A 26,043-nucleotide genomic window follows, 5' to 3' on the forward strand; every position below is an offset into this window, starting at 1 on the left:
ACTCTGATAAATCAATTTAATAACTATATTTATCATCATTAAATATATTAAAATATGTTAATCTGCAATAATAATAAATACATATGTGATACCATTTGATGTAATGATACGATTTTTTACATTTTTAAAAAAAATAAATTTAAATCTAAATAATAATAATTTCATTAAGTAAAATAAAATAAAAATGAAAGAAAAACAAATATGGGGGTCACTAAAAAAAAGTAAATACCGATGTGATTGAAAATAAAATAGCGATCAGGATTTAGATTACCTATCCGTCGTTGACGTACGCGTCAGACAACAGAATCATGATTAGTCCTAAAAAAAACCCTCCCGAATTTAATCCTAGCTTTCCGCATCGCCGCGTGGACTGGACTTCGACGACTCACCGTCCTTCTGGATCATTCTCGTTTTTTTGTTTCTTATCCCATATGTCTTCTTCTTCTTCTTCTCATCTTCCTTTTCCGCCATTTAAATTCCCCCTCCCCTTTCTTCCTCACATCGCAATTTCTTCAATAAAAAGCCTTCAAATTCACACTCCAAAACAGCTTATTGACTGCCAAATCGCCGCTTCTTCTTTTCCCCCCACATCAATACCTTTGTTGTTTACGATGATGATGTCTATGTTCAGTTCGTTCGAGGCCCTTTTGTTTGATTCTCACACCCAGAAGAAGTACACGGCGACTTCGACTCCGATTGAAAAAGCGAAGCCCAATGAAGTTTCTTGTTCAGAAGGGAACAAGAAAGAGACAACAGAGTTTAACAATTTATCGCCGCCGCCGTCGTCGTCGTCGTCGTCATCCGTTGTTAAGACACCGCAAAAACAACGTTTACGGCCGAGGTTTGCGCCGGAGCTTGATGGCGTTCACTGTTTCGAGACAATTATTCCATACTGAAAGGATTTCAGCTCGTTGTATATTTGTTGATATAAATTATAAAATGATGATTTTTTTATTCATTCGGATGAGTCAATTTCATTATATATTTAACAATCATTATATTTTTAAATCTCAAAAGTTAAATTCATTTAAATTTTCAATTTTCGGGTTTGATATTTTGAATCGACCATTCAATTAAATCTCTAAATACTTAAAAAAAAACCAATTTTCTTATTAAATAAATACTAAAAATATGAATTTATCTAAATTGTTTATCTTTAAAATTAGTAAAGATATAAATCTGATCAATAAAGGAGATGTCATTGCTTAAACTTTAAAGTTACTTATATATCAAGTGACTCGAATTTAAATTACACTTAGAATTATAAATATTTTAATCATTAAATCTATACATGGGTTATATTTAATCTTTTTAAATATAAAATTTAGAAGCATAAAAAGTAACTTATGGTCAAATGATTGTTGCTTGTCGTGCCAATGTGTACAAGTATATTGTTTCTTGATCCATATGGTGTGATTTTTTATTTAATTCGTTCAGTTTCGAAAGTTCATTTAAAACTTTAAAAGTTTTGGATAAAAAATTAAATTCGTTTAAAATATAAATTTTATAGCCTTAACATATTAAAAAATAAATTTATACTAAATATATAATATTATTTTAATTACGTTAAAATAATATTAAGATAATTATATAAAAATTTTAGTAAATAAAAAAATATTCAAATAAATTAAAATAATATAAATATTTTTTAAAAAATTAAAAAATAATATGGAAATACTTAAAATGAGTTTAGCTAATCCTTTTGTAAATATTAAAGGGTTGGAGTAAAATTGTAAGCTCGGCCGAGTTTGAGCAAAGATTAAATATATTTAAATTATGTTTAGACTCGGTTAAATCCGACCCGCCGTAACTCATGAACATCTCTACCTGTCATAAATTATTTGAACTTGACTGCTCGGATGACCAATGTCGTATATTAGTGATTTTAATTTCCGGTGGGGTTATTATGTTTGTATTAGTCCACATCCCATGCGAGCTACCCACCAGACTTGAACTTATTGGAAATGGCTCATTTTAAACAGCGCTGTCCGGGAAAGAAGTTTACAGTGCAACTTCGACTGCCTTACGAATGTTTTGCAGCTAGTGATCTTATACTTAAATTGTCAATTGAAACAACGGTCCCTCCATAGCTTAAGGTCTTGCTCTATCTTGAGTCTGACCACAAGGAGCCTTATGATATAAGGATTGAGATCGACGAAGAAAACCAGTGGTGTTAACACGTCCCAAAGAATGGTGCCTGAAGAGGACCCATCAGTAGGTCATCAAAAGCGCGAAAAACTTGATTGTGTCGTCTATGCTCTATTCTTTGCCAAGGTCAACATCACAACTCATGGTACCGTCGCAACTTAATTTAAATCTGATGGAGGGTACTTTCTGGAAATTGAAGAAGGGGACCTCGTGGAGGTGGGAAAAACGTCCTGAATAGAAACGATGGGAAAGCGAATGCCCAAAATGGGAAGAAGAGAACACCCGAAAGAAAGTCAAAATCCATTGGAGGAGAGGTACTCCACTCAACTATGACTATGCTTGTCGAAGGTTAGACCGACCGGTTGCACAGGTGCTCCAATTGGTGCCATAAAATGTTAACCGTTAAACAAATTAAATTAATTTAAATATCTAATTTTATTATAATTTGTAAAAAAAGGTTTTTTTATTTATATTTTTTTATTTATTGTGTTTATTTTTAAAAAAATTCATAATTGAATTCATATTCAATAAACTTATTCATAGGTCGGGCTATCGACTTGGCCCGAAGGCTTGCTCAAATAGTGGGAGGGTTTGGAAAAAAAATTATAGGTCTAAAAAATGAGTTTGAACAAAAAAAAATACTCGTTTAGGAAATGGGTCAAGTCTCAGATAATATTTTTTGGCTCGAGCTCTACCCGAACTTGTAAAAAAAAATTGTTGTTATGCTGTTGTTTTCCAACTGTTTTGCTTCCATTTTACTATTATGTTACTACTATTTTGTTGTTATTGATCGGATATTGTATAAATTTTGTTTTATTGTTAAATTTGCTACTATTTTAGAGGCATTTGCCTGCTACTTAAATAAGATTTTTTTAATTTATTTTCAATTTATTTTCAATTTATTGGGAAAGATTTATTTTAATGCTCTCAGTATTTTTGATGTATTATATTTTTTAATTTTTTATACAAAAATAAAATAATTTTTTAATGCAGGTCGAACTCGAGTTTTGTATTTTTATTTGAGCCGGATTTAAGCAAAAATTTAGGCTATTTTTTTGAGCCAAACCTAATATGAGCTTAAAGTTTTGTTAAGACCCAATCCGACCACGAAGAACTCTAATTCTGGATCAATTAAATTAAAAATGGATGATGTAAGAGCATTTGGTTGATTCTTTTTAACATTCTCTCCAACCTAACCAAAACGTGAATTTTTTGAGCGGCATATTTAGGGCTCCTTTGGATTGAGGCAGTGAGGCACGTTTTGAAGGAAAAGATTGTAACAGCCCGATTTCGACTCTAATCGGACATAGTGGTTTCGAGACCACAAGTCCGAGTCAAAAAAATATTTTAATATTATTTTGTGTGTTTATTTTGTGTGCATTTGATTGTGTGAAATTTTCGTGTTCTAATTTCGTCGTTTAAGCGTCTGGTTTAATAAAAGGGCTTAATCGCGTAAAATAAAAATTTAGGGGTTAATTATAAAAGCACCTAATTGTTGATGTCTTTTTAAATGGGAGGATTTATGATGCAATAAGACCATAAAGTAGACAGTGGGTGGCATATGACATAATTGACCTTAATATATATGTTATATATATTTATTATAATAAGGTTAATTTAGTCAATTGTTAAATTAAACATTATAATTAAAAATAAATGATGAAAAGATGAATGTTTTCATCTTTTCTTAGCCGAATGTTAAGCGTGAAGAACCCAACAATGGCTTTCTAAAATTCGGCACTTTCATAGCTTGATTAAGGTTAGTTTTGTTTCGTTTTTTTTAATGGCTTTCTAAAATTCGGCACTTTCATAGCTTGATTAAGGTTAGTTTTGTTTCGTTTTTTTTATAATTTTTACGTTTTTGAGATCGTTGCTTTGTGTACTACAAGACCCTTGCTTTAATTTTAGAATTTGATGGTGATTTTGAGATATGTCATTGATGAATGTTTGAGCTTTTCGATAGTTGATGATGAAATATGAAAGATGGGTGAAAGATTAAAATGTTTTGTCTTTGAATTTTTAGTGAAATTGAGTAAATAGGGCTAAATTGTGAAATTAAATTTTTTGGGGACTAAAATGTGAAATAAATGAAATGTGTGGACTTGTATGAGAACCATGAATATTCGGCCCTTGTGTGGTATGGGGCAAATTTTGTGTAAATTGTGTTTTATGCAATAGGGAGTAAATTGCAAAAAGTGTAAATATTAGGGGCAAAATAGTAATTTTCCAAATTATGTGTTTTTGGACTAAATTGAATGTGTTAATAAATAAATTATCTCATTTTGAATATATTTAGATCGAGAACCAAATAAATCGAAGTTAGATCGGGGAAAAGCCAAATTAGTCGAATAATCGTCCGACTTCGATTTTACATCGTTCGAGGTAAGTCTATTAGCAATTTAATGTTATTAAATCAGCATATATATATGTATATTTATTTTATATTTGATAAGCTATAATTAAAAATATATGAATTGAAATTAGTTAAGTATGAATGTTATATATATGCATAAATGAAGTTCGACTATGTATATATGAATATGTATAAGATCTTGAGTTTAATTAAAGGTATGGATGATATATTTATATATATAAGGTTTGAATATATATGTATATACATGTATAAGTTTTTGAATGGAATTAAAAGTATGAATTCTATATATTCATGCATATGTGTGAGGTTCGAATATATAGTTATGTGTATATATATAAGTTTTTGAAATGAATGTAAAGTATGGACTTTACATATGCATGTGTGTGGTTCGAATAGATATAAATACATATACAAATACTTGAGTTGGATTAAAAATATAATTTGTAAATGCTTGTATGATTCGAACATGGATTACAAATTTTTTGGAGATAAAGTTGAGGTTGTGAATTATACATAAATGTTATGAACATGTGTTGCTATTAAGAAATGTACGAGGAATCATCTTTGTATTTGTGAAATTGAAATTTTCAGGCTAAGCGCCTAGCAGGCTTAATGCCGGTGAATTTTTCGGACTTTAAGTCTAGCAGGCTAAGTGCCGGTGATCTGAATCAGGTTATAAACCTAGCAGGCTAAGTGCCGGTGATCTGAATCAGGCTATAAGCTTAGCAGGTTAAGTGCCGGTGAATATGTTAAATTAAGTGATTATATGCATTTGATATATATATAAATATGTAAATAATTTTGGGTTATATATAATGGATAAGTATGTGAACATTTATTTATATGTATTTGATGAGCATATAAATGTTTGGATCTATGTGTTTAGTGAATAGGCACATATATATTGGTTGTTATGAAGATTGTTGAATATACATGTATGCATTCGGCACATGTGGATTAGAAGTATAAATGTGCATTTGGTTCATGAAGTTGATAAGTAAAAATATAAGCTTTTGACATATGTATTGAAAGATCATAGAAATGCATTCGATGAAATCCAAATGATAAGTATATTAGAAATTAGTGTATGCAATTAATGATTGTGTTTGTAACTTGATTATAAGCATATAATGTTTATACATATGTTCGTTTATATGTATTTTTAATTTGCTATAAACTTACTAAGCTATAAAAGCTTACTTTGATTGTTTTTGTCCATTTGTTTTATAGATTTTGGAGTCGCGTTACGAGCTCGGGGATCATCAGCATAGTCTATCACACTATCGACTTCTTTTGGTATTTTGTTAAGTTGATCTCGATTTTATGGCATGTATAGGCTTGAGTTTGTTTTTGGTTAGTTTTGGATCATAAAATATAAGTAGCCATGCGAAAATGGTTTAATTTCCATGTTTGTGATCAGTTTGGTTTAAAAAAAATGTTTTGTTCATGATCATATTGTTTAAATTGAGTTTTATGTGTTTTCAAATGTGTGCTTTGTTTAGTAATGCCTCGTAACTCTAATCCGGGCGACGGACGCGGGTCGGGATGTTACAAAGATGGTGCCAAACTCACTACTGTGTTGTTTGGTTGAGGGTGTCAGTGCAGTGAGGTTTCTTTTCAACCACACTGATCAGCTGATTTTCAGCTGGAGCAAATAGCAGCAGTGGAGGCTAAACTGAGCAGTTGACATTATAACAGACAAAAATAGCCTTACTTTTATTTATTATTTTACCATTTTATCCTTAAAAATATTAAGTTAATTTCATTCCCAAAATGCAAAAAACCCTGCTTTTCAATTGACAGTAACAAAACTCCACCGTAACAGCAGAGCAGACTCTCAAAGAAGCTATATTTTTCTACTCATCCTATCAATCTTGTTCTCAACTTTGATCTGGTAAGTGAAAACCCTTCTTTTTCTACTCTATATATGTGTTTGAATTGTATGAAAGTAGTTTCTGTTTTTCCTTTAAACACAAATCCATATGTTCTTTCTCCATTATTTTTTTACCTCTACTTGCCGTTGAAGAGATTGAACATAATTGATGATTTCATTCAGCATACCAGCTTTGTCTGTGATTTTGTTACATCCTGGTACTAAATCTTGCAGATACTTCATTCTTTCACTAATTTTCTCCCTTCTAACCTATATAAATCAACATAATTAAAACATTATTATCTAATGAAAGAGACCTGATAAAAAAAAAAAAAAATCAGTAATAATACCATCCATATTCATGTCTCCAGCAATGATGGATTCATGTCTCAAACCCTCAAAAACTAAAACTATCAAAAACAAAACAAAGCACAACTAAACAAACGAAACAACAAAAGCTTGTAGTAATATGAACAAGTTTAGTAGGTTTGCTATACGACTTCATGCCTAACACAAGTTCATCGTGAGGGGGTTAGTACCATATACCATATACCATATACCATATATCACAAGCATATATGATCTTATAATTCCTTCTTTTATCGAAGGGAATTTTTGGTACTTTAGGGAAGAAAGAAATCAAACAGTCATGGCCTGCATCACCTAATAAAAGGAATTTTATCCCATTCCTCTTAGCATCAATCCAACCTACTAGGTGCAAGAAGATATTATCATTAAAAAAATAAAATTTTCACATTCATAATTAACTTGAACAAATGACTAAACAACTATATGTACAAATTCATTTTGGAATATTATTATTAAAAAAATAAAATTTAATAAAAAAAGCTATGAAAGTTATTAAAAATAAAATTATTAATGATTATTAATAATTTCTAAAATAAATCAAAATATAAAAAAAATGCTAAAACTATCCCAAAACGATTTCAATCACATAGGTAGGTTACCAAATTCATCCATACCTGTTAAAAGATGACCTATGCTTTGTAAAATATAACAAAATTCTCTCATCACAAAATTACAGCAAAAATATGGGCATACATCCAAGCAAATATGTATATGGGCAAAATTTTGCTGTCTTTTGAGTCTTTTCACCATCCAACCATCCATTAACATGTTTCTTATTAAACTGGTGATAACAATTGATTAATACTTGAATTTTTTAGTTGGTTTCTTATTGAAAAAATATATATACACACATACATAAATGCAAATACCTTGGCATAATAGTCCTTCCAGACCCTACGAGCAATCTGATGACAACCCAAATCAAAGGCCTTGAATTTGATCATTCCTATGCTTAGTTCTTCCAATGTTGGGTACTGTGTTGGCTGATGCTGAACTAGTATAAATCAAAGGCATCAGAGTCAGGATTATAACTATAAATTTCGCACTCCGAGAGTTTCACAACCTGCATAACCGGGTATTTAAAATTACCAGCTGTTGAGACTTGCATTTAGTCATTTCGAACTTACACTCACCTAATCTAGAGCCTTATAAATTGTTTTGAGGAGTGAACTGCCCCCATATGCCTCGATCCATTCCTGTCAATGATGTAAAGCAGGAAACTTAAATGCCAGGCACAGTGACTTATTTAAGGATAAAACATACCACAATTGAATGAAAACTAGTTATCGCTCTTCTCACATACTACAAACCACCATCAACAGCATCAACATCTTCCCCCAAATCCATCTCTTTCACCCCGAATGAGATGAACACAACACACCATTGGCCCAAAGTTTCACGAGTCTGATTAACTCTCAAAAAACCTGATGAACATGCAAATTTTAGACTAAAATCACTTAAGTTATATTCATAACCAAAAAACTTGCACTAAACAATAATATAAGAAGACTTGATTATTGAACCATTTACAAATGTAGATGCCATGCCAGCACAAGCTCCAGCAGCAAGTCTTTCGAGAACAGATAGCTCGCCATCTTTTCCCGTGAAAAGTTTTTAGAATTCAATAGGGACTAGAAATCAAACGACTAACTCCATCGAGGGACACTCAATAAGCATCAATATAATTCTAAGATTACATTATGCATATTCTTTTATTACCTTATAAGTTTCATAAGCAAAGAGCTGGACTGCACTGTAAGGTACAACTCTTATCACCTGAACCATTTAGTACTAAATCAATGTCAACAGTAGCTCAGTAAACCATCACAATTACATTATCGAAATCTAATCCCAAAATAAAGAGTGGAAGTAAAAACTACAAAGAACTGAGGAAGATTGCCCTTCCAGTACCCTTTAATTCCATCATCCTTCCCAATCGATACAAGCGCCTGCAATTTACTCCCAAATAGTCACCAACATTTAAAATACAATCCAATAAAACTACCTTAATCAGCTGAATTTCAACAAACATATAATTACCAATTCCAGTAAAGATAGAACATGCAGAAATATAACCAAAGATACCTGAGAATTAGAAAAATGAACCTAAAAAAATTTGCTGCAAACTCAGTAGCATGAAGGTAGAACATAGAACCACTGGATTTGATACAATTTCAATATAACAATCCACCAGTCTATCAACATATGAGGAATTGAATATAACCAATGCCTCATACTTTCTTTAGCAAAGCTAGGAAAGATCCGTGCCTACATATCTTTTTATAAAAAACTCCATTAATTAATCCGCAAAAATTTACATAAAAAATGAATATGATTAAATCTAACAAATTACAACAGAGATCAAAACATATTCACCAAATATTATTCACAAAAATATAACAGAAAAATAAGAATAAATGAAAAACTGCCTTGCTCTTATATTAAAATCACATTGAATTTCAAATAATCAGAAAAAAAGTATCAGAAAAAAAAAGAGAGAGAATTAAACAAAGAAAGAAGCGATCTGACCTACATAATCTCCAAGGAAGCCATAATCGGTTAGTTTCAATCTTTGAAGCCTAATGGATTTATTTTGCCTACGCCAATATTACAAAGAACGAAAGAGCTTTTCTTTCTTTTTTTCTCCCCTCGGTGGCTCCGCCGGGTCAAATTCCTGTGAATTACACGTATTAATTTTATGCTTCTTTGAACATAAACATTTTATCTGTTTTATTATTATTCTTTTTTGGCATAATAACCTTTTTAGTCTCCAACTTTAGAAGAAAATTTATTTGAGTATTTTCATTTTTAGTTTTTGTCAAATCATTCTAAAATAGATAAAAAAATTAGCATTTGTTAATTTTATTTGACAGAAACATGAAGAAATTGTATTGTAGATAGATTTTTAAGCAATAAACGTGAACCAATGGTTCTTGCAGATTTTTTCTTTAATTTTATTAGTTTGCCCTAGAGATTTAAGTCTGATATCCATATAAATATGTCTTGTATCCAAGAGAATCAAAAAAGGAGTAAATATGAGACTTGAAAATTATATTTTTGTTGCATTCATTTTCCCTTTTTCCATTAAGTTGAAGCTTCAATTAAGGTGCCAGTTTTTTTTTTGGGTGTGGCTAGATAAAGATTAGCATTGGGAGACGTCTAAAATAACTTATAGACCATATATGTTCTCTATGCTTCTTGGTGAATGCTAGCACATTGACTGAATTATATCAATGACAATAAATGGTAAAGACACGAAATTTTGTGGACAGAGATAGTAGCTTAGCAACAAAAGCTGTTTGGGATGATGAGCTGACGTTGATATTTTGTGAACTTTGCGTGAATGAAGTCAATGCTGGTAATAGACCGACAACTCATCTAAACTCAAAAGGATGGGAAAATGTCATTGCTCTTTTTCAAGCAAAAACACAAAAAAAATTATGGAAAACCTCAATTGAAAAATAAGTGGGATACATTAAAAAAGGAATGGAGGTTATGGAGGGAGTTGCTTAAAGAATCTACTGGTATTGGATGGTGTTCATCTAAAAAGACGGTCGATGCTACGGAAGAATAGTGGGCTGCAAAAATACAGGTTAGTGTTAACTTTATCATTATTTTAATGCATAAAGTTTATTGAAATTAATAATTTATAATTATAAAAATCTTAGTATAACATTTAAATTTAACATGTTATGTAGGAAAATCTTGATTTTAAAGGATTTAAGAAGAAAGGAATTGAACCACGATTGAATAAGTTAATGTGGCAAATGTTTGGTGGCATTTTAGCCACTGGAGAGAACGCATGGGCACCTCCGTTTGGTGTTCTTCCAAGTGGGGTTCCTATGGGAGATGATGCACCTAATGAGGGATTTGGTGATTCAGATGAACATAGTAACGAGAATGAAGGTATTCCTCCTGACGAGGTACCATCAAACCCTTTTCATGAAATCCCTGATCGAAGAAAGCAAACACTTGAGGTTGTACACGATAAAGGAAAAAAATCAAGTTTAAGTAGAAAATCATCAAGAAATACATTAACTACCCAGATTGAGAAATTGTGTGAGAGCATGTCTAGTCCAAGGAAGTCAGTGAATGAAATTATTTTTCCACACTCTCAATATACTATTTCAAATGCAATGGATGCTTTGCGTGCTTTGGGAGAAGAAATTCCAAAAAAAGATGAACTGTACTATTTTGCCACCAAAATGTTCCAAATACCGGTGAAACGATAAGTGTTTTTAAACTTAGATCCAGATGATAGGGTTTGGTGGCTTCGACGCGAGTATGCTGAATAAAATCCAATTGCATCATTTTCGTCCTTGGTAGCAACATCCTCATTTCCCTTCCAACCATACCATCAACCACCTCCACCATAAGCCCCTTAGAATTATTATTGTAATATAACTATACTACTTTTTTATATGTAAAACTAATGTATGAAACTTTTTATGTTTGGTATTTTTATGCTATGCTTTTAATCAAGTTTCTGTGTTGTATAGAATGTCACGAAATATTAATTTACTTTCATTTGATTACTTTTTCAGGTTATGGATGAATTAAACAATATGTATAATAGTTTTGATATGAATTATGATACCTCTGAATTAAGTGAAGAAGCTCAACGAAGAATAGCCACAATTGTTACCCAAGTTGAGCACAACAATTATCATAAAGAGGAAGAATATGTGTTAAGCAGTGTATTGGTACACCATGAAACTTATTTCACTATGCAACCGCGTATGGATTGAAATTATACTGGTCAAATGTGGGTGGACGAAGTATTAAATGGGCACGATGATCGTTGCATGATTAGTTTTAGGATGCCAAAAAATATATTTCACAGATTGTTGCATGATTTGCAAACAAATTATGGCTTAAAGAATGGGAAAGTATCGGCGATGGAGAAGTTAGCATTATCATTGTACATTCTTGGAAATAGAGAATCAAATTCAAATGCAACAGAGCGATTTCAACGATCTGGGGAAACTGTTAGTTGAATTTTTACTGATATGTTGCATATATTTGCTCGAATGGGAATAGACATGATTAAACCCATTGAAGGTCAATTCGAGGAAGTACCGAACCATATTCGACATGATACAAGATATTGGCCTCACTTTAAGGTAAAATTTACACAATCTTTATATTTTTAAAACATAAATTATTTCTAACTTTTATCTCATTACTTGTATTTATTTTAAAGGATTGTATTGGGGCCATAGATGGAACACACATAAAAGCATGCATTTCGCCTTCTTCTCAAATACCTTATATCGGACGGAAAGGTGAATCAACTCAAAATATTATGGCAGCTTGTGACTTCAACATGTGCTTTATTTTTGCATTTCCTGGTTGGGAAGGAACAGCACATGATAGTAGAATTTTTTTGCAAGCACTTAGAAAGCAAGAGTTGAAGTTTCCACACCCTCCACCAGGTCGAACTTTAATTTTTTAATTACTTTTTACATAAAAAATATTAAAATTTTTAATTTATTTTTAAACTTGATATTATGTTTTACTTTTTTTGCAGGAAAATATTATCTTGTGGATTCTGGATATCCACAAATGACAGGTTTTCTAGGTCCATATAGGGGGGAACGATATCATTTACCTGATTTTCGTCGAGGTAATCATCAAGTATCTGGAAAAAAAGAAATCTTTAATCATGCCCATTCTTCATTACGCTCTGTGATTGAACGAACATTTGGAGTGTGGAAAAAAAAAGGCCAATATTAAGAGATATTCCAAGTTATTCATTCGACAAGCAAGTTTTAATAGTTATTGCAACAATGGTTTTGCATAATTACATTCGAAGACATGCTTGGTCAAATGATGAGGATTTTCGAAAATTTGAGAATATACCGGACATGCCAGTCTCTTCAAGCCAGTTTGACAAAGGTGAATCAAGTTCTTCTAACAGAGAAAGTGACCTTGAAATCACAATATTAAGGGAAACCATTACAACTAGTTTAATGAATCAATATTTGTAAACACATTTTGTATCATAATCTAATTTCTAGTAATAATGAAACTTGTTATGTCTTATGTTACTATATTTTTTTATTAAAAATAATCCGTTTAGATACTTCAAAATTTGATCCAAGTATAATGTTATTATTTGTGAAAATAATATTTAGCATTGTTATAAAAAAATATTTAATTATAACTATAAAAAAATTAAAAATAATTATCATTTTATCTAATAAATAATTTAAATTAATTATATAATTCATTAAAATATTGGAAGATACATTTTAATATTTTATTAAATAAATTTGCATATTTTAGTAATTTTAAAAAAGTAAAATAATTTAAATAACTTCTATTATATATCAATTCTAATCTGATGTCCTTAATAGTCATTTTTCATTCTCACATCACCGCTACAGCTGTGTTTGAATCCAAACACACACTCCACTATTGTTGCTAATCTCACCGCTACAGTACCCAATCTCACCGCTACAATAACTAATCTCACCGTCACCGCTATTTTTAACCTCACTGGAAGTAAACACACCACCCATCCAAACTAGCCCTTAGTTTTTAACGAAAGCAATCAACTTTCAATTCGTTAAATTTATTCCCAACATGCTTTAGGCCAACGAAAAAAAAATCGCGATAAATTCGGACATCAACAAAAATCTTGTGGAATTTTGAGCAATGATACTGAAATTCAGATTCCTTCTCTTATACATATTTAGGTTATAAAAAAAAATAACCACTAGTTTGTTGTATCCCTATTCGAAGCCGCCTAAATACATTAGCCCTTCAAATACCATTTCCGTAAATATAAATAATTCCATCACTTCCAATCTTTCGTCATTCATTCGCTTTGCTTAGAAAGAAATTTAGATTATTAATTTTTCATTCCTTTTTGAAACTCAAATCTTTCGTATCAATGGCTTCCACTACAGTCTATGCCGCCATCCCAGCTGTTGCCATTGCTGCCGCCGGGATTTATTCTTTTGCTCGTCATTCAGAAGCCAAGGTAATTTTTTTATTATATTATTTTTTTTGGTTGATGAGTCGGTTTTCAGAGCCCAAATCGATATGAATTTTTATAACGAAGTTGGTTGTGTGTTACTTATTTCATGATGGTTCTTTTTTTTTTTTAACTTGTTCAGGAATTCGGAGGCGCGGGGACTCGGTGGTCGATCGGGAGTACGCCGGCGAAACGAAACCAAAAGGTGAAGGACACACCACCGCCACCAAAGGTGGCGCCGCAGTTCGATGGGTTGAACTGTTTCGAAACCTTTGTGGGATAATATTAGCTTTTACGTTTTATTGAATCTGCGGTTGATGCGAGCTGGGAATTGGTGCTTCTTGTCGATAATGAAGATACTACATATTTCCTGTAGTGCTGGAAATTTATTCATTCTCCGGGTGTCCACTCAGTTCCGAAAACAAGCTTGGATTTAAATAAAATATAAGATTGATTTAAATAAAATTTATTTTTTATTTTTTATATGAGTCAGACCTTAGGTAAAAAATAGCCTCAATATTTATGTTACAAAAAAATATTATATTAATTATATATGTCAAATAATAATTTTTATTTTTATTTTTTAAACACTAACCTAAAAACAATTAAATTTATTATCTAAAATTTAAAAAGAAACTTACCCAACTAAATAACATAACCCAAAATATAAAATTTTAAAAATTATATTTAATACAATAAAATATTTATTATTATTTTAATATAATAAAACATTTATTATATTTATGGTGATGTTTTTAATATATTTATTATTAATAAGTTAAAAAAATATTTTAATATTTTTAGTGCATTTAATGTATTATATTATTTTAAAAAAATTTATAAATAAAAATTAATCTAAAAATTTAAATATAAATGAATCAGGTCAGGCTCAGATTTAACTTTCTTAAATTAAATTAAACTTGGCAAAAAAAATAAATTTAATTTTCAAATTAAATAAAACGTATACTTAAAAAATTAATTTAAATGACTTGTAAATAACCTACCATAACCCATTAACCATTACTTGCCTATTACAATGTTACATTAGATTTATATATGATTATATCTATGTAATTATTCAATTGTGTTATTCGCTTCCATTATTGTTTTAATAAATTGTTTGATAGATTCAATGATATAATGTGGTGTTGAATTATTCACATGGTTTTAATGAATTGTTTGATAGATTCGATGATATAATGTGGTGATAAATTTATATACTTTCATAAATTTAATTTTTTTAAAATTATAATTACAATCAATGTATTCATACATGTACTATAAATATTATTTAACCAAGAATCAAAATAAATTTAAACATTTTTTTTCATAAAACCTCAATTTTTAAAGCGAAACAAACATAAAGTAAAAGAAAGGTGCATAAAGTATGGATCCAAACATGATTTTGACTCATTTTGATTTGTAGTAATACATATTAAATCTCTGGTCCAAAATTCACGCCCATTAAATTTACAATCAGCATTTGAAAATCTCCGCCCAACTCCATGGAAGATTGAATCTTTAAAAAGAAAAAAGAAAAACAATAACATAAACAAAATTAGAACCAAAGAAGAAACATGGGAGGGAAGCATCAAGGATGAGAACTAACGAAGAAACACAATGGGTTATATATATATATTTAACAGAGTAGAAAAAAATATAAAACTGTACGAACGTTGTACAGGGACAAGCAATGAAATTATTTAGTTTTATTAATTTAAGATGTACATATGATTTTATTTTTATTTACGATTTAAACCAGGTAAGTGCTACCCAACATTATGAAAACTAATAAAAATGACATCTCCCCACCTCCAAACATTATAATGACAAAAAAAGAAAATGACATGAAGGTCAAGATCCAAATGAAGCCTGGATGGTAGTGGTGGCAATTAATCATAATGACAATGTTGATTAGGTTACTGTTGACCCAAAACAGAATGAATCAAAACTAGTTCTTGAATTTCAGCATTTATAACTCTCTCTCACACATAACCCCCCCCACCGCTTTCAAAATTTAATTGATTAACATAAAATACACCAGCTTTGCAGCTTATTAGCTTTGACAATCTGAAATCGTTTATAAGCATGCAATCAGTAGCAATGTACTATTATTATATTGTAGACCTTTGATTTGCTAGTTGCTATGCATCCCTGCATTTCTTTGTTTGCTGTGTATTATATACCTTTATGTTGCTCCTGTCTGTTTCCCTTTTTTTCATGGTATGGACGTCTGGCTATCAGAAAATTCTCCAAAAACCTGAAAATTTTAAAACACACCAGCATTGGACGCTTATACTCAAGCAACATAGATTCTTCGTCTATCAAAACATCGTTTGCGGGTGTTAATGGAAGTTCAAAGAAAAGCAGAACTGAGAAGAAAGAGTAGTCAAGCGATGTTAAAGCTGGGAATGAAGCCTATTACTGGTGTAAGCAGCACTGCAGCAGGGTCACAATAAAGAGAGCCAAATATGTTTAAATTCTCTGATTTTCTTTTCAAGTATGTGGACGTGATGAGTGGTAAAACATTAACCTAGTTTCTCTTGGATTCAGCTTCATCTCAAAAACAAGCTTTCATGAGGCAATATGCAAAAATAAAATATATATATGTATCTACAACAACTAAATAGATGTACTCATATCATATACATAAACGTCAGCACTCAAAAACATAGCTGCAGCCCTAACTAGATACGATCCTCGAAATGGGGGCAAAAAAAGGGTGATGTGCTACTGTTAACTATACAAAACGCGATAAGTAGCATCAAGTTACAAGGCCTTTGGTGTGCTAATCAAAACTATAAACAAGATTAACATCACAGCTACCCGAAAAACAACAGCAAATGGTTTACGTGAGTGATGCACTGAAAACACCTTTGACCACCGAGATGAAGTCTCTTTACGAACTGAAACAATGGTCTTTGAACCCAAAACAATGCCGAAATCAGCATTACAGCCGACAGTGATATCCTTTTCCACTACTTTTTCCTCCTGCAAAGACAACTTAATAAGGTCGGATACGTATCTGGATTTGACAGTGGTTTTATACTACATCAGTCACAAACTTCTCACCTTTGTAACAACTGATTTTGAATCATCTTCTATCTCTACATCACTCCGGTTATATATTGCATTGTCACAGTGAAGTGAGTGGACCTGAAGTTTACACTGCAGCCGTAGTCTTCTTGATGCATTACCCTGTGCCAAGGGGTTCTCAGAGTCCAGTTGACTTCGAGAAGGGCGAGACCTGGTCCTGATTCCAGTGATAGCACCATCAACATCACAAGATGTATTCATATGATTGCTAAATAATTCTCCATCACTGTTTGGAATTCCACAATCTTCTGCAGTCCCTATAGGAGGCACCCCGTTGACAGTGTCTGTCCCAAGCTGTAACAAAAGGGAAATTCTTGATGTTAATATAAACAAAGGGTTTTACTTAATGGTTGAAAATGTAAATATGCATATCATATGAATACTCGTAATTCATAAAAGCATGAGGCATAACACTTGAATGATCTTGATGCACTACAATGCTCAGTGGAAACTAGAAAGAGTATGATAAATGACATGTAACTAGTTTGCCTCTACTCACCAGCACTTGGGCCACTTCAGAATCAGGTTTACTGCAAAATCCACCATCCTTGCCAATGGTCATGGTTGTATGGGTCTCAGATTCTGAATTCTTCTGACTACCAGTGTCATCACCATGGTAGTCATCCGAATTTTTAAGTATAGACTCCAGGAAGTTAGAAATATAAGGATCATTTTCGTTTGTGCCGTGTCCAAATTCCACATTGTAACAGTTTCCCACATGATCAAACATCCAAGGTGCTTGCTCTGCTTCAATCTGATTGTGTAATGGAGAAAATAGTGGCTCCATCATGGGATCGTAAAAATGATTCAAAGCTTCCTCAAGTAGATCCACCTGAAATTGAATAACATAAGTGCTACAGAAATGGTGACAAAATCTAAATCAAAATACAGTTTTCTTGTTCCCTCACCTCTGCAGGGGATATTTCAGCCACTTGGTCTATTTCATTATAATTATCATGGTTGTCACTATTGCCCTCGAATATGGGTGCAACAGCATTTGAAATCACTTCATCGCGAAAACTGGCAAAACATGTTTCACTGGTATCGCAGGCTTTCTCGGCTTCCTGTTTTACCGTAGGAGAGGCTTGAGGCACTTCTAACTCTGACACCATGTCTTCAGTAGGAGACAACACAGATGGATCAACTTCATCACTATTTATATCTTCAATGGTCTCATCTTGTTTCTTGAATAGACGACAAATTACAAAAGCATTCTGCAGGAAAAACGAATAATACATGTAAGTAAAGAACTTCTGCTTGTACAAATTAGCAGAATTGAACTACCAATTATATGAATCAAAAACAGAAATTGATGCAAAGGGGATTCGAATTAGAATCAAAAGAGAGCTATGAGAAAAGGAGGAACCTGTCCAGGTTTGGTACCATCAAGCTCATCGAGTGTAGTACGGTACTCATGCATAACCCAATTGGTTCGTTTTCCCCTAGGAGCCCTCCCGTTGTAAAACACCAGAGTTTTCTTCATGCCGATCAAGGTGGAGCCAGACTTGATCTTGCGGTCCTTACCCGTAGCTTTCCAGTAACCAGCCTCGGTAGCCCTATTCAGCCTGTTGCCGGTTGGGTACTTCCGGTCGAGTGGGCAAAAGAAGAACCACTCCGGATCTTGGGTTTTTATAGCAGACAAGTCAGGCAAATCCCAGGGCTCGCATTTGCAAACATCAATTTCACGAATAATTTCAATCTCATCGTTTCTATTTCCGTTTATCTTAGACCGTAAATAAAAATGGATCAGTTCCTCGTCAGTCGGTCGGAACCGGAACCCTAATGGGAGCGAATTCAGTAAGAGAACACCCATTGCTAAAATCCTGCTAAAATGAAAAGTGAAGGGACAAAAACATATATTTTTTAGGGAGATTTTCGAAACACCCAATAACTTTTTAATTATTTGTTGGTGAAAAGAGAAGATTCAGAAAAAGGAAGAAATGGGGGAGTAAATTAGTAGTTAGAAGGGTTTAGGCTAAGAGTTTAAAGGAAAAGGGAGATGGCCCATTCGTCTATTCAGAGGATACTGTGAAGGAAAACGATAGGAAGGAGCTTAGAAATTCACTCTCTGATTACCCGCGCCGCGTTTTGTACGCGGAATTTGTAGTTTGGATTTTAGTTACTTTTATTTTTTGGGTAAACTGCACACACAGTCCCTGATATTAACAAGTTTACACTTTGATCACTAAATCTAAAATATTATACGAGTAAATTCACACTCAAAAACTTAGAAAAATAATCATTAGTAATTTTACACTCAAAAAGTTACTTAAAGATGTTACTTTTATTTTTTAAAGCCTCCAGAAAATTACTTGGATAATATATATTATATCATATTATATATGATAAATAATGATTTAATTGCATCAACCAATTGTTAAAATACGTAATAATTCAGTGACTTAAATTAAACTTTTTAAAAATTTAGTAACTATTTTATAATTTTTAAAATCAAGTAACCAAAATTTAATTAAGTAATAATAATTGTAATAACTACAACACTAATAAAATATATATTATACATTTATGAATACCTTTATTTTATTAATAAAAATATCAAAATTTATCTTATACGCTATCTGTTAAGTTTTTTAAGTCTTCACAAGCGTCTTACAAAGTGTAGTATAAAAAATAAAAAAAATTAGATATATAAATAAATGTGACATTTGTCACATCTATTACATAATTACCCTAAAAATATTAGGCATAATGAATTTTTTGGCCTTCCAGCTTTATAAAAAAAATCCATTTTAGCCATCAAACTTGTATTTTTATCAAATCACTTAAAAATAGATGGAAAAGTTAATGTTTTTTAACTTTGCTAACGTGACACACACGTGGATTGCCACGTGGATGACACGCTAGCATTTGATTAATTAATTTAATTTTGAAATATTAAATATTTTATAATTTTTATACTTCTTAAATAATTTTAATGATTTTTTTGAATTTTTAAAATTAAAAAAAATTAAATTAAATGCTAACGTGTCATCCACGTGTATATCTAATTAGTAAAGTTTTTCATCCATCTTGAGTAATTTGACAATAAACGCAAGTTTAAAATTAAAAAAGAGAAAAATTAAATAAAATACTAAAATAAATTTTTTATAAAGTAGGTGCAAAAATATTACATATTTATCAAATTTAAAACTTTTTAAACTTGAACTATGACCCAATCTAATCTATAAAGACTTCTATTATATGCGTTTATGACCTAAAAGTTTTTGTGTGTACGTAATTTTGACATGAAAGAATATTACATTAAAATAGCATGGGATTAAAATGTCATGTCAAAAATTATGAAGATTAGGTGAGATTAATAATTTTTTTTATCTTAATTAGTAGTTGAGAGTTAGTTACTCGTCTTACATATAAAGCAATGTTAAAACTCGTGACTAATGTTTACTCTATAAAACGCCTAACTTTTATTTTCTTTGCAAATCACTCCAACCACTTTTATTTAACAATCATAAAATTTTAAAATAAGTGATGATAACTGAAATCAGAGTGTAACTAGGGGATGGCAAGGCCCCGACTCCCCTAAAATAAAATTTTTTTATTTAAGTTTTTTAAAATTTTTAAAAATTTTAATTAATAAAAGTAATATTACACTTTGAGTCCCTTAAAAATGATAAATTTTAATTTATTTTTTTAAAAATTATAAAGATATAAAATATTAAAATAAAAAAATTATTTAATTTCCGCCCTAAATATTTTTTCTTGTTAGGCCGCTGATTCAAATGTACGTTTCAATTCGACCATTCATTTCATTTGTAGGGCCCATTTTCACTCCGAAACCTGAGGCCAAACCAAGGAGCCGATAAGGAAGAAAATGTGGAGAATTAAGTAAGCTATCCAATAAAGCTATGACATGTGGAAAAATTTGTCACACTTAAAAGCGTGGCTTCTACCCAACATACGTGGCTACCTAGGAAAGTGCTACGAACCTTACATCCCCATTGAATTGATCCGCTGTTTTTTTCTTTCTTCACTTTCTAATTTTTATTTTATTTTACTTTTTCTTCTAAACAAGATCTTTTATAATATGTTCTTGGGATAATGGCACATATGTCCCTATACTTTGGTGTATTTTTTCTAATATGGCATTTATACTTTTAAAATATTCAATTTGATATTTAAAGTTTTAGCTGATAATTATTTGGTACATTAACGGTGTAAAATTTTAACTCTACAAGTAAAGTTGAAATAAATTGAGATTTTGTCACATGTCATACCCATTTATTTTTTAAGTTTTTAAATACAATTTAAGGACATATAAAAAAAATCTTAACTCTATTTGTGTATTAAATTTTTTTATTATAAGTATACCAAATAATTATTATTAAATTAATATGCAATTCTAACTACGTCATTTTTTTAATGATGTGACATACATGCCAATCAAAAAACGGCACATATTTTTTTTAACTTTTGACGAAATAATTTAGAAGTATTGAAATAATAAATTTTTAATGTGATACTTTTACTTTCAAAATGTCTAATATTGTATCTAATGTTTAATTTTCATCTATCAATTTGTTTGGTACCTCCTCCTAACGGGGTTAATTACTGACATATTTGATACGTGGCCCAATCATGGGCTACCACGTGGCACTGTGTAAAAAATAAAAAATCAAACTTAAGGAACTTGAAAATAGTTATACCAATTTTTAATTTGAAAGAGAAAAATTTAGAACTGATTATTTTTCTTGTAAAATTTCCCTGAATTTTTTTGAGTAATTAATTTCCTTTTTTTTTTCCTGATACCCTTAAATCCTTCCTTCCACAACCACGCCCCACCCTCCGCCAGCGACGGTGATCGGCCTTCTTTTCAGCCCGAAAATGGCACCAAAGTGTCTCCAAACTTGCAGTTCAGCAAGACAGCACATTCCCATGGTAAACCCACTAAGACTACAAGTGAAAAATTGTTTTTCTATTTTTATAAATAAAAAATTTATTAAACTATTTTATTAAAATTAAAATTAGGCTTACAATTATAAATATTACATTTAAGAAATAATTTACTAACTTTAATATAAAACTCACTTTCTTAACCTTTTTTTTTTAAATATTTACTTTAAATTTTTGTATATAATAATAGTTAGATTAAATGAATTAGTTTATATAGACATTAAAATAATTAATCTATCATTTTATTAAGATTATTTTTGAAAACATATATTTTTTCATTTAATTTAATTTAAATAAAATAAATTCTATGCGAAAAACTCAAACCGAACCCAATTATATCAATTGAATGATAACATCAACCCAAAACAAAACTAAATAATACAAAACCTGAATCCAACCGAAAATATCAGTTGGAATCAATTTTTCGATATTTCAATTTCTCAGTAGTCAGTACTAATTCACACTTTTTTGCGGTCTTTTATGAGATTGGCTCATATTTGGGCCCAAATATTTAACCTTAAAAAGGAGACCGTCAAACAATGGCTGAAAAGACGTTTCAGCAAAAAGCCCAATCTTGAATAAATCCAAAACTAAAAACAAAACAGGAGGAAATGGATGTTGTAGGAAATGTAGGTCAGGGTCAGGCAACAATTCCAAAGCCTTTTCTTTCTCTTGGTACTCGAGGAAATTACATTCGGAAGTTGTGACGAAATGGAAGGAGGAAAAGAGCAAGGAATGTTGGTGGTAACAGGGTTGATGGCTCACCAAAACCCACTGGAGCAATTGCAAGCCAAGTTCAAGGAAGTTGAGAACGGGTTCAAGGCTTGGCTAGACAAACAGTCCATGCCAGTCGAGGCGGCCGTGGTAACCGCCACAGGCGCCGTTCAGGGTGCTGCTATTGGTGCTTTAATGGGCACCCTCACCAAAGATGTTTCCTCTTCTTTTCCGACTCCTCCTCAGGCTTCCCTCAATCATCAGGCAATGGCTTCTCTCAAGCAAGCCCAGGTCCTTTTTCCTTTTTTTTTTTGGCTTTACTTTCATTTCTTATCTGCAATCATGATATTTTAAAGAACTGTAATTTCCATATATCGAAAAAGAATATGCATTAATTGTGAAGGTTCGGTTTTGGGGAAGACCATGTTCTTAGATAGTGCATGCTAATTGAGTTCTGTTGACTAGTGTTGTTTACGAGGGATTAATCACAACTTACAACCACTGAAGGGTTTTCTAAATAGCATTTAATTATACATGTTTACTTTGATTATAGGCTCTATCAGGAGCTCCCTGGGTACAAGCTCGTAATTTTGCTGTGATGACTGGTGTCAATGCTGGCCTAGCTTGTGTTATGAAAAGATTGAGAGGGAAGGAGGATGTTCAATCTAGGTGGACCCTTTTAATCCTGGTTTTCTTTATCTTATTTGTTTTTTCATTCTGTTGTTTTACAGCTAGTGGATATTGTTAGTTCAATCGGAATACGACATGCTAACACATGCATACAGTACAATTGTTTTTCATTGTGTATTGTTGTTTGATTATGCTGTTTCAGAGAGATCCTGTTGAGATGGGAAGAAAATCTTTGTCTTTTTTTAAGGGCCAAATCAGTCTTAGCTTACAAATGTTATGGTCAAACATGTTTTTCCAGACCATGGAAGTGTTACGGTAATGTATCTGTGTTGGCTTTTTCTCTTTTGCTTTGGTCTAAAAGTAGCAAGTTGGATTCATCAACAAAGTAGCAAGTTATTCTCATTTGTTCCTCTGGTTTGTTGTCGAGCCATAATGTTAAGGCATTTTTCTCTTTATTTTTCCCTAAACTCTCAACTTGTTGTCTTTCCACCTTCTGGAACCAACTTAATTTCCATTTCTAGTGAAAATAGCCTGAAATTTGCCTACGTGGAGATCATGGTCCCTTTATTTTTTTAATCTCTATGCATCTAATGACTAGAAACTCATCTGCAAATATTTTAAATGGTTAGTTAGAAGGTGATCAAACATTTAACCGCTACACCTAGAAGGTGATTAACTGATTATATATTTTCTATTGTAGCAATTCTGATAATGGTGAAGATCTTGCCATTTCGAACTAGCTTATATTCCTTCAATGTAGAAACTTGGAGGTGCATTTATGGATGACAAACAGACACTAGCTTCTTTTTTTTTTTTTTTCTCATTTGTCTAGATTCCACCTTTCACCCCACTTCTATGTTCTGCTTACTTGACCTGCTCTCTCCCATCATAAAGTAGAATTGCAATATAATTTACGTTTTGTTGAGCGTTGTGGATATTTGTGTTAGGTAAGCCAAAGGTGAATAGATGATCAAAGCTTGTTGTTTGAATAAAGAACAGTAGACTTCATTTGTTTGTTTTAATATTAGTTGGCTTTATACCTTTGGTTTTCACAGTTGTTTAACGTAAATGTTCTATTATTGCAGCATGGTGGCGGCTTTTGGTTCTGGGGCCATGTTTTCTCTAGTGAGTGGCATGGGCGGCCCGAATCAGGCTGCAAATGCAGTCACTTCTGGACTTTTTTTCGCACTCATTCAAGGCGTGCTTTTCCAGGTTAATCAATCATCTCGTTATGCCAATCGAGGTCATCATCTTGTTTTCAGCCATTTCCAGTTACTAACTGCTTAAAAAGCTGTGAATTTGATATGCTGGAATTTGCTGAAATTTCTATATCAATGAGCTTCTCAACTTAGTTTTCCCTTTTGACATTTGAGTATTCTGAACGAGTACCATTTCAAGATAGTGCTTTACTGGCCTGTAGTTTCTTATCTAACAGCTGTTTTTACTATTATTCAGTTCGGACAAAAGTTATCACAACCAGCTGTCGAGGACATGTACTATTCCCGAACAAGATCCATGTTAAATAGTCTCGGGCTCCAGAACTACGAGAAGAATTTCAAGAAAGGCTTGTTAACTGATAACACATTGCCTTTGCTCACGGATAGGCAAGTAATTGGAGATTTTATTGTGACTTAACTTTCTGAGCAGTATTTTATGAACAGTGCCTATGCATATATTCTGATGGCCTTGAAATTGTCTAATGTGTTCCAGTGCACTTAGAGATGTGAAAATACCACCCGGACCGAGGCTCCTTATTCTCGATCATGTTCAAAGTTTTAGCTCCACCTTCTAAGAAGGGTAATTATGACTGTCGAACTTGATCTCACTTTCATCAGGTTTGTCGTCTCTAGAGACCCAAAATTGAGAGAGAAGTGAGGAAGCCGTGGGTGAAGTTTGATCATCAAAGTCAGTTCATCATAAGGGGCGTTTTCATATATCTCGGAAACTACAGAGAAGGTGTGTGTTTTTTGTTTTGTTTTCATTGAAATGAAATTGTTTTTGTCATTGTTTTGATATATCTTCATGCTAAACATAGGATGATATATTCAAGAGCTTGAATGCAACAATTTTGATATTTGCATATAGGGATAAATACTTATATCCCACACCCCAAGTCTTATTCATATACGAATAACCAAGTATGGAGAGATATGAGACTCCTCGTTCATAGAAATCTTGAAAGAAAATTAAACACACAGATAGCCTATGAAACTGCTTAATTAACTACACCCACATAGGCTCTCAGCTAATACAAATGTCGTCGGAATATTGAAATTTCAAGAATTTTGGGTTCTGCAATCAATGAATATTCTTCCCTTGGAATAATTAACTTCTTATAATAACTCTGGCATTGTATATGAATAAAGATGAAACTATTCGAGTTATATTTTTACGATGAACCCATGTGACTTGTGCACACACATGTATTTATACATTGTGATCAAAATCAGCTATATTACTATGTAAGAAATTAAAATGAAAATATATGATTAAAATTCTATTCGAGAAGGTGGCAAATACATCAATCGTATCGAAATATTAATATCTATTAAAGGATGTAAGTATATAGGTGGGTCGTGGATATAGAAGGAAGGAAAGAAAGCAACCTATACCCAACGCAATAGATGCGAGAGTAAGGAAGTGGGCCAAAAAGATTGGTGGAGAAATGGATGAGGAAGCCACTATCACTGTGCAGTTCCCTGGAGGCCAAGGCAAATTTGGCAATATCCCGTTGTTTGTTTTTATAAAATGATGTGGTTGGCGCGCTGTTTATATTAATGCACGCCCCTTGGTTTCCCCCCCAGTGGAAGTTTCTGGTATTAGGACTGGCCATGGTGGCCCTCGTGGCTTCTCCACTCCACAAATCATATGTGGACCGGACCGTATTGTCTCAATCTCCACACTCACTGACACGTAATTATAAAGTTCCTATAAAAAAATCATAGT

General features: G+C 32.0%; 3 protein-coding genes and 1 non-coding gene across 17 annotated transcripts; 2 read left to right on the forward strand and 2 right to left on the reverse strand.

Annotated features, from left to right (window-relative positions):
* Positions 1-39: 39 nt before the first annotated feature.
* Positions 40-958, forward strand: LOC107890792 (uncharacterized). Its single transcript, XM_016815352.2, has one exon. The coding sequence runs from the start codon at positions 309-311 to the stop codon at positions 894-896; it is 588 nt and encodes a 195-aa protein (XP_016670841.1). The 5' UTR covers positions 40-308; the 3' UTR covers positions 897-958.
* A 5,306-nt stretch (positions 959-6,264) lies between these two features.
* On the reverse strand, positions 6,265-9,457 carry LOC107890795 (uncharacterized). 13 transcript variants are annotated; one of them, XR_005918280.1, is made up of 6 exons: positions 9,294-9,457; positions 8,850-9,040; positions 8,676-8,713; positions 7,898-8,540; positions 7,634-7,827; positions 6,265-6,665 (listed from the first exon to the last, which is right to left on the reverse strand). It is a non-coding gene; the product is annotated as an uncharacterized protein (transcript). The 13 variants fall into 13 exon arrangements; XR_005918277.1 differs by lacking the exon at positions 8,850-9,040 and having other exon boundaries at positions 8,645-8,713; XR_005918272.1 differs by lacking the exon at positions 8,850-9,040 and having other exon boundaries at positions 7,898-7,960; positions 8,068-8,713.
* Positions 9,458-16,395: 6,938 nt separating this feature from the next.
* Positions 16,396-18,771, reverse strand: LOC107890798 (NAC domain-containing protein 62-like). Its single transcript, NM_001326775.1, is given in 5 exon segments — positions 16,396-16,737; positions 16,819-17,136; positions 17,342-17,674; positions 17,751-18,056; positions 18,209-18,771. Coding segments are annotated over 5 exon segments (1,626 nt in total). The 5' UTR covers positions 18,656-18,771; the 3' UTR covers positions 16,396-16,515.
* Positions 18,772-22,362: 3,591 nt separating this feature from the next.
* On the forward strand, positions 22,363-25,171 carry LOC107890799 (chloroplastic import inner membrane translocase subunit HP30-2). 2 transcript variants are annotated; one of them, XM_016815365.2, is made up of 5 exons: positions 22,363-22,758; positions 23,021-23,136; positions 24,183-24,309; positions 24,553-24,701; positions 24,808-25,171. In XM_016815365.2, the coding sequence occupies exons 1-5, from the start codon at positions 22,465-22,467 to the stop codon at positions 24,887-24,889; spliced, it is 768 nt and encodes a 255-aa protein (XP_016670854.1). In that variant the 5' UTR covers positions 22,363-22,464; the 3' UTR covers positions 24,890-25,171. The 2 variants fall into 2 exon arrangements, 1 of the variants encoding a protein (XP_016670854.1); XR_001682060.2 differs by having other exon boundaries at positions 22,365-22,758; positions 24,183-24,340; positions 24,808-24,928.
* Positions 25,172-26,043: the final 872 nt, after the last annotated feature.

This window comes from Gossypium hirsutum, chromosome D09 (genome assembly GCF_007990345.1).
Source record: "Gossypium hirsutum isolate 1008001.06 chromosome D09, Gossypium_hirsutum_v2.1, whole genome shotgun sequence".
Lineage (NCBI taxonomy): Eukaryota > Viridiplantae > Streptophyta > Magnoliopsida > Malvales > Malvaceae > Gossypium > Gossypium hirsutum.

Coding starts and splice junctions, on each gene's coding strand:
- LOC107890792 (XM_016815352.2), top strand. CDS start 309: ATGATTAGTCCTAAAAAAAACCCTCCCGAATTTAATCCTAGCTTTCCG.
- LOC107890799 (XM_016815365.2), top strand. CDS start 22,465: ATGGAAGGAGGAAAAGAGCAAGGAATGTTGGTGGTAACAGGGTTGATG. Junction 22,759..23,020: donor CTTCTCTCAAGCAAGCCCAG/GTCCTTTTTCCT, acceptor CTTTGATTATAG/GCTCTATCAGGAGCTCCCTG. Junction 24,310..24,552: donor TTCAAGGCGTGCTTTTCCAG/GTTAATCAATCA, acceptor ACTATTATTCAG/TTCGGACAAAAGTTATCACA.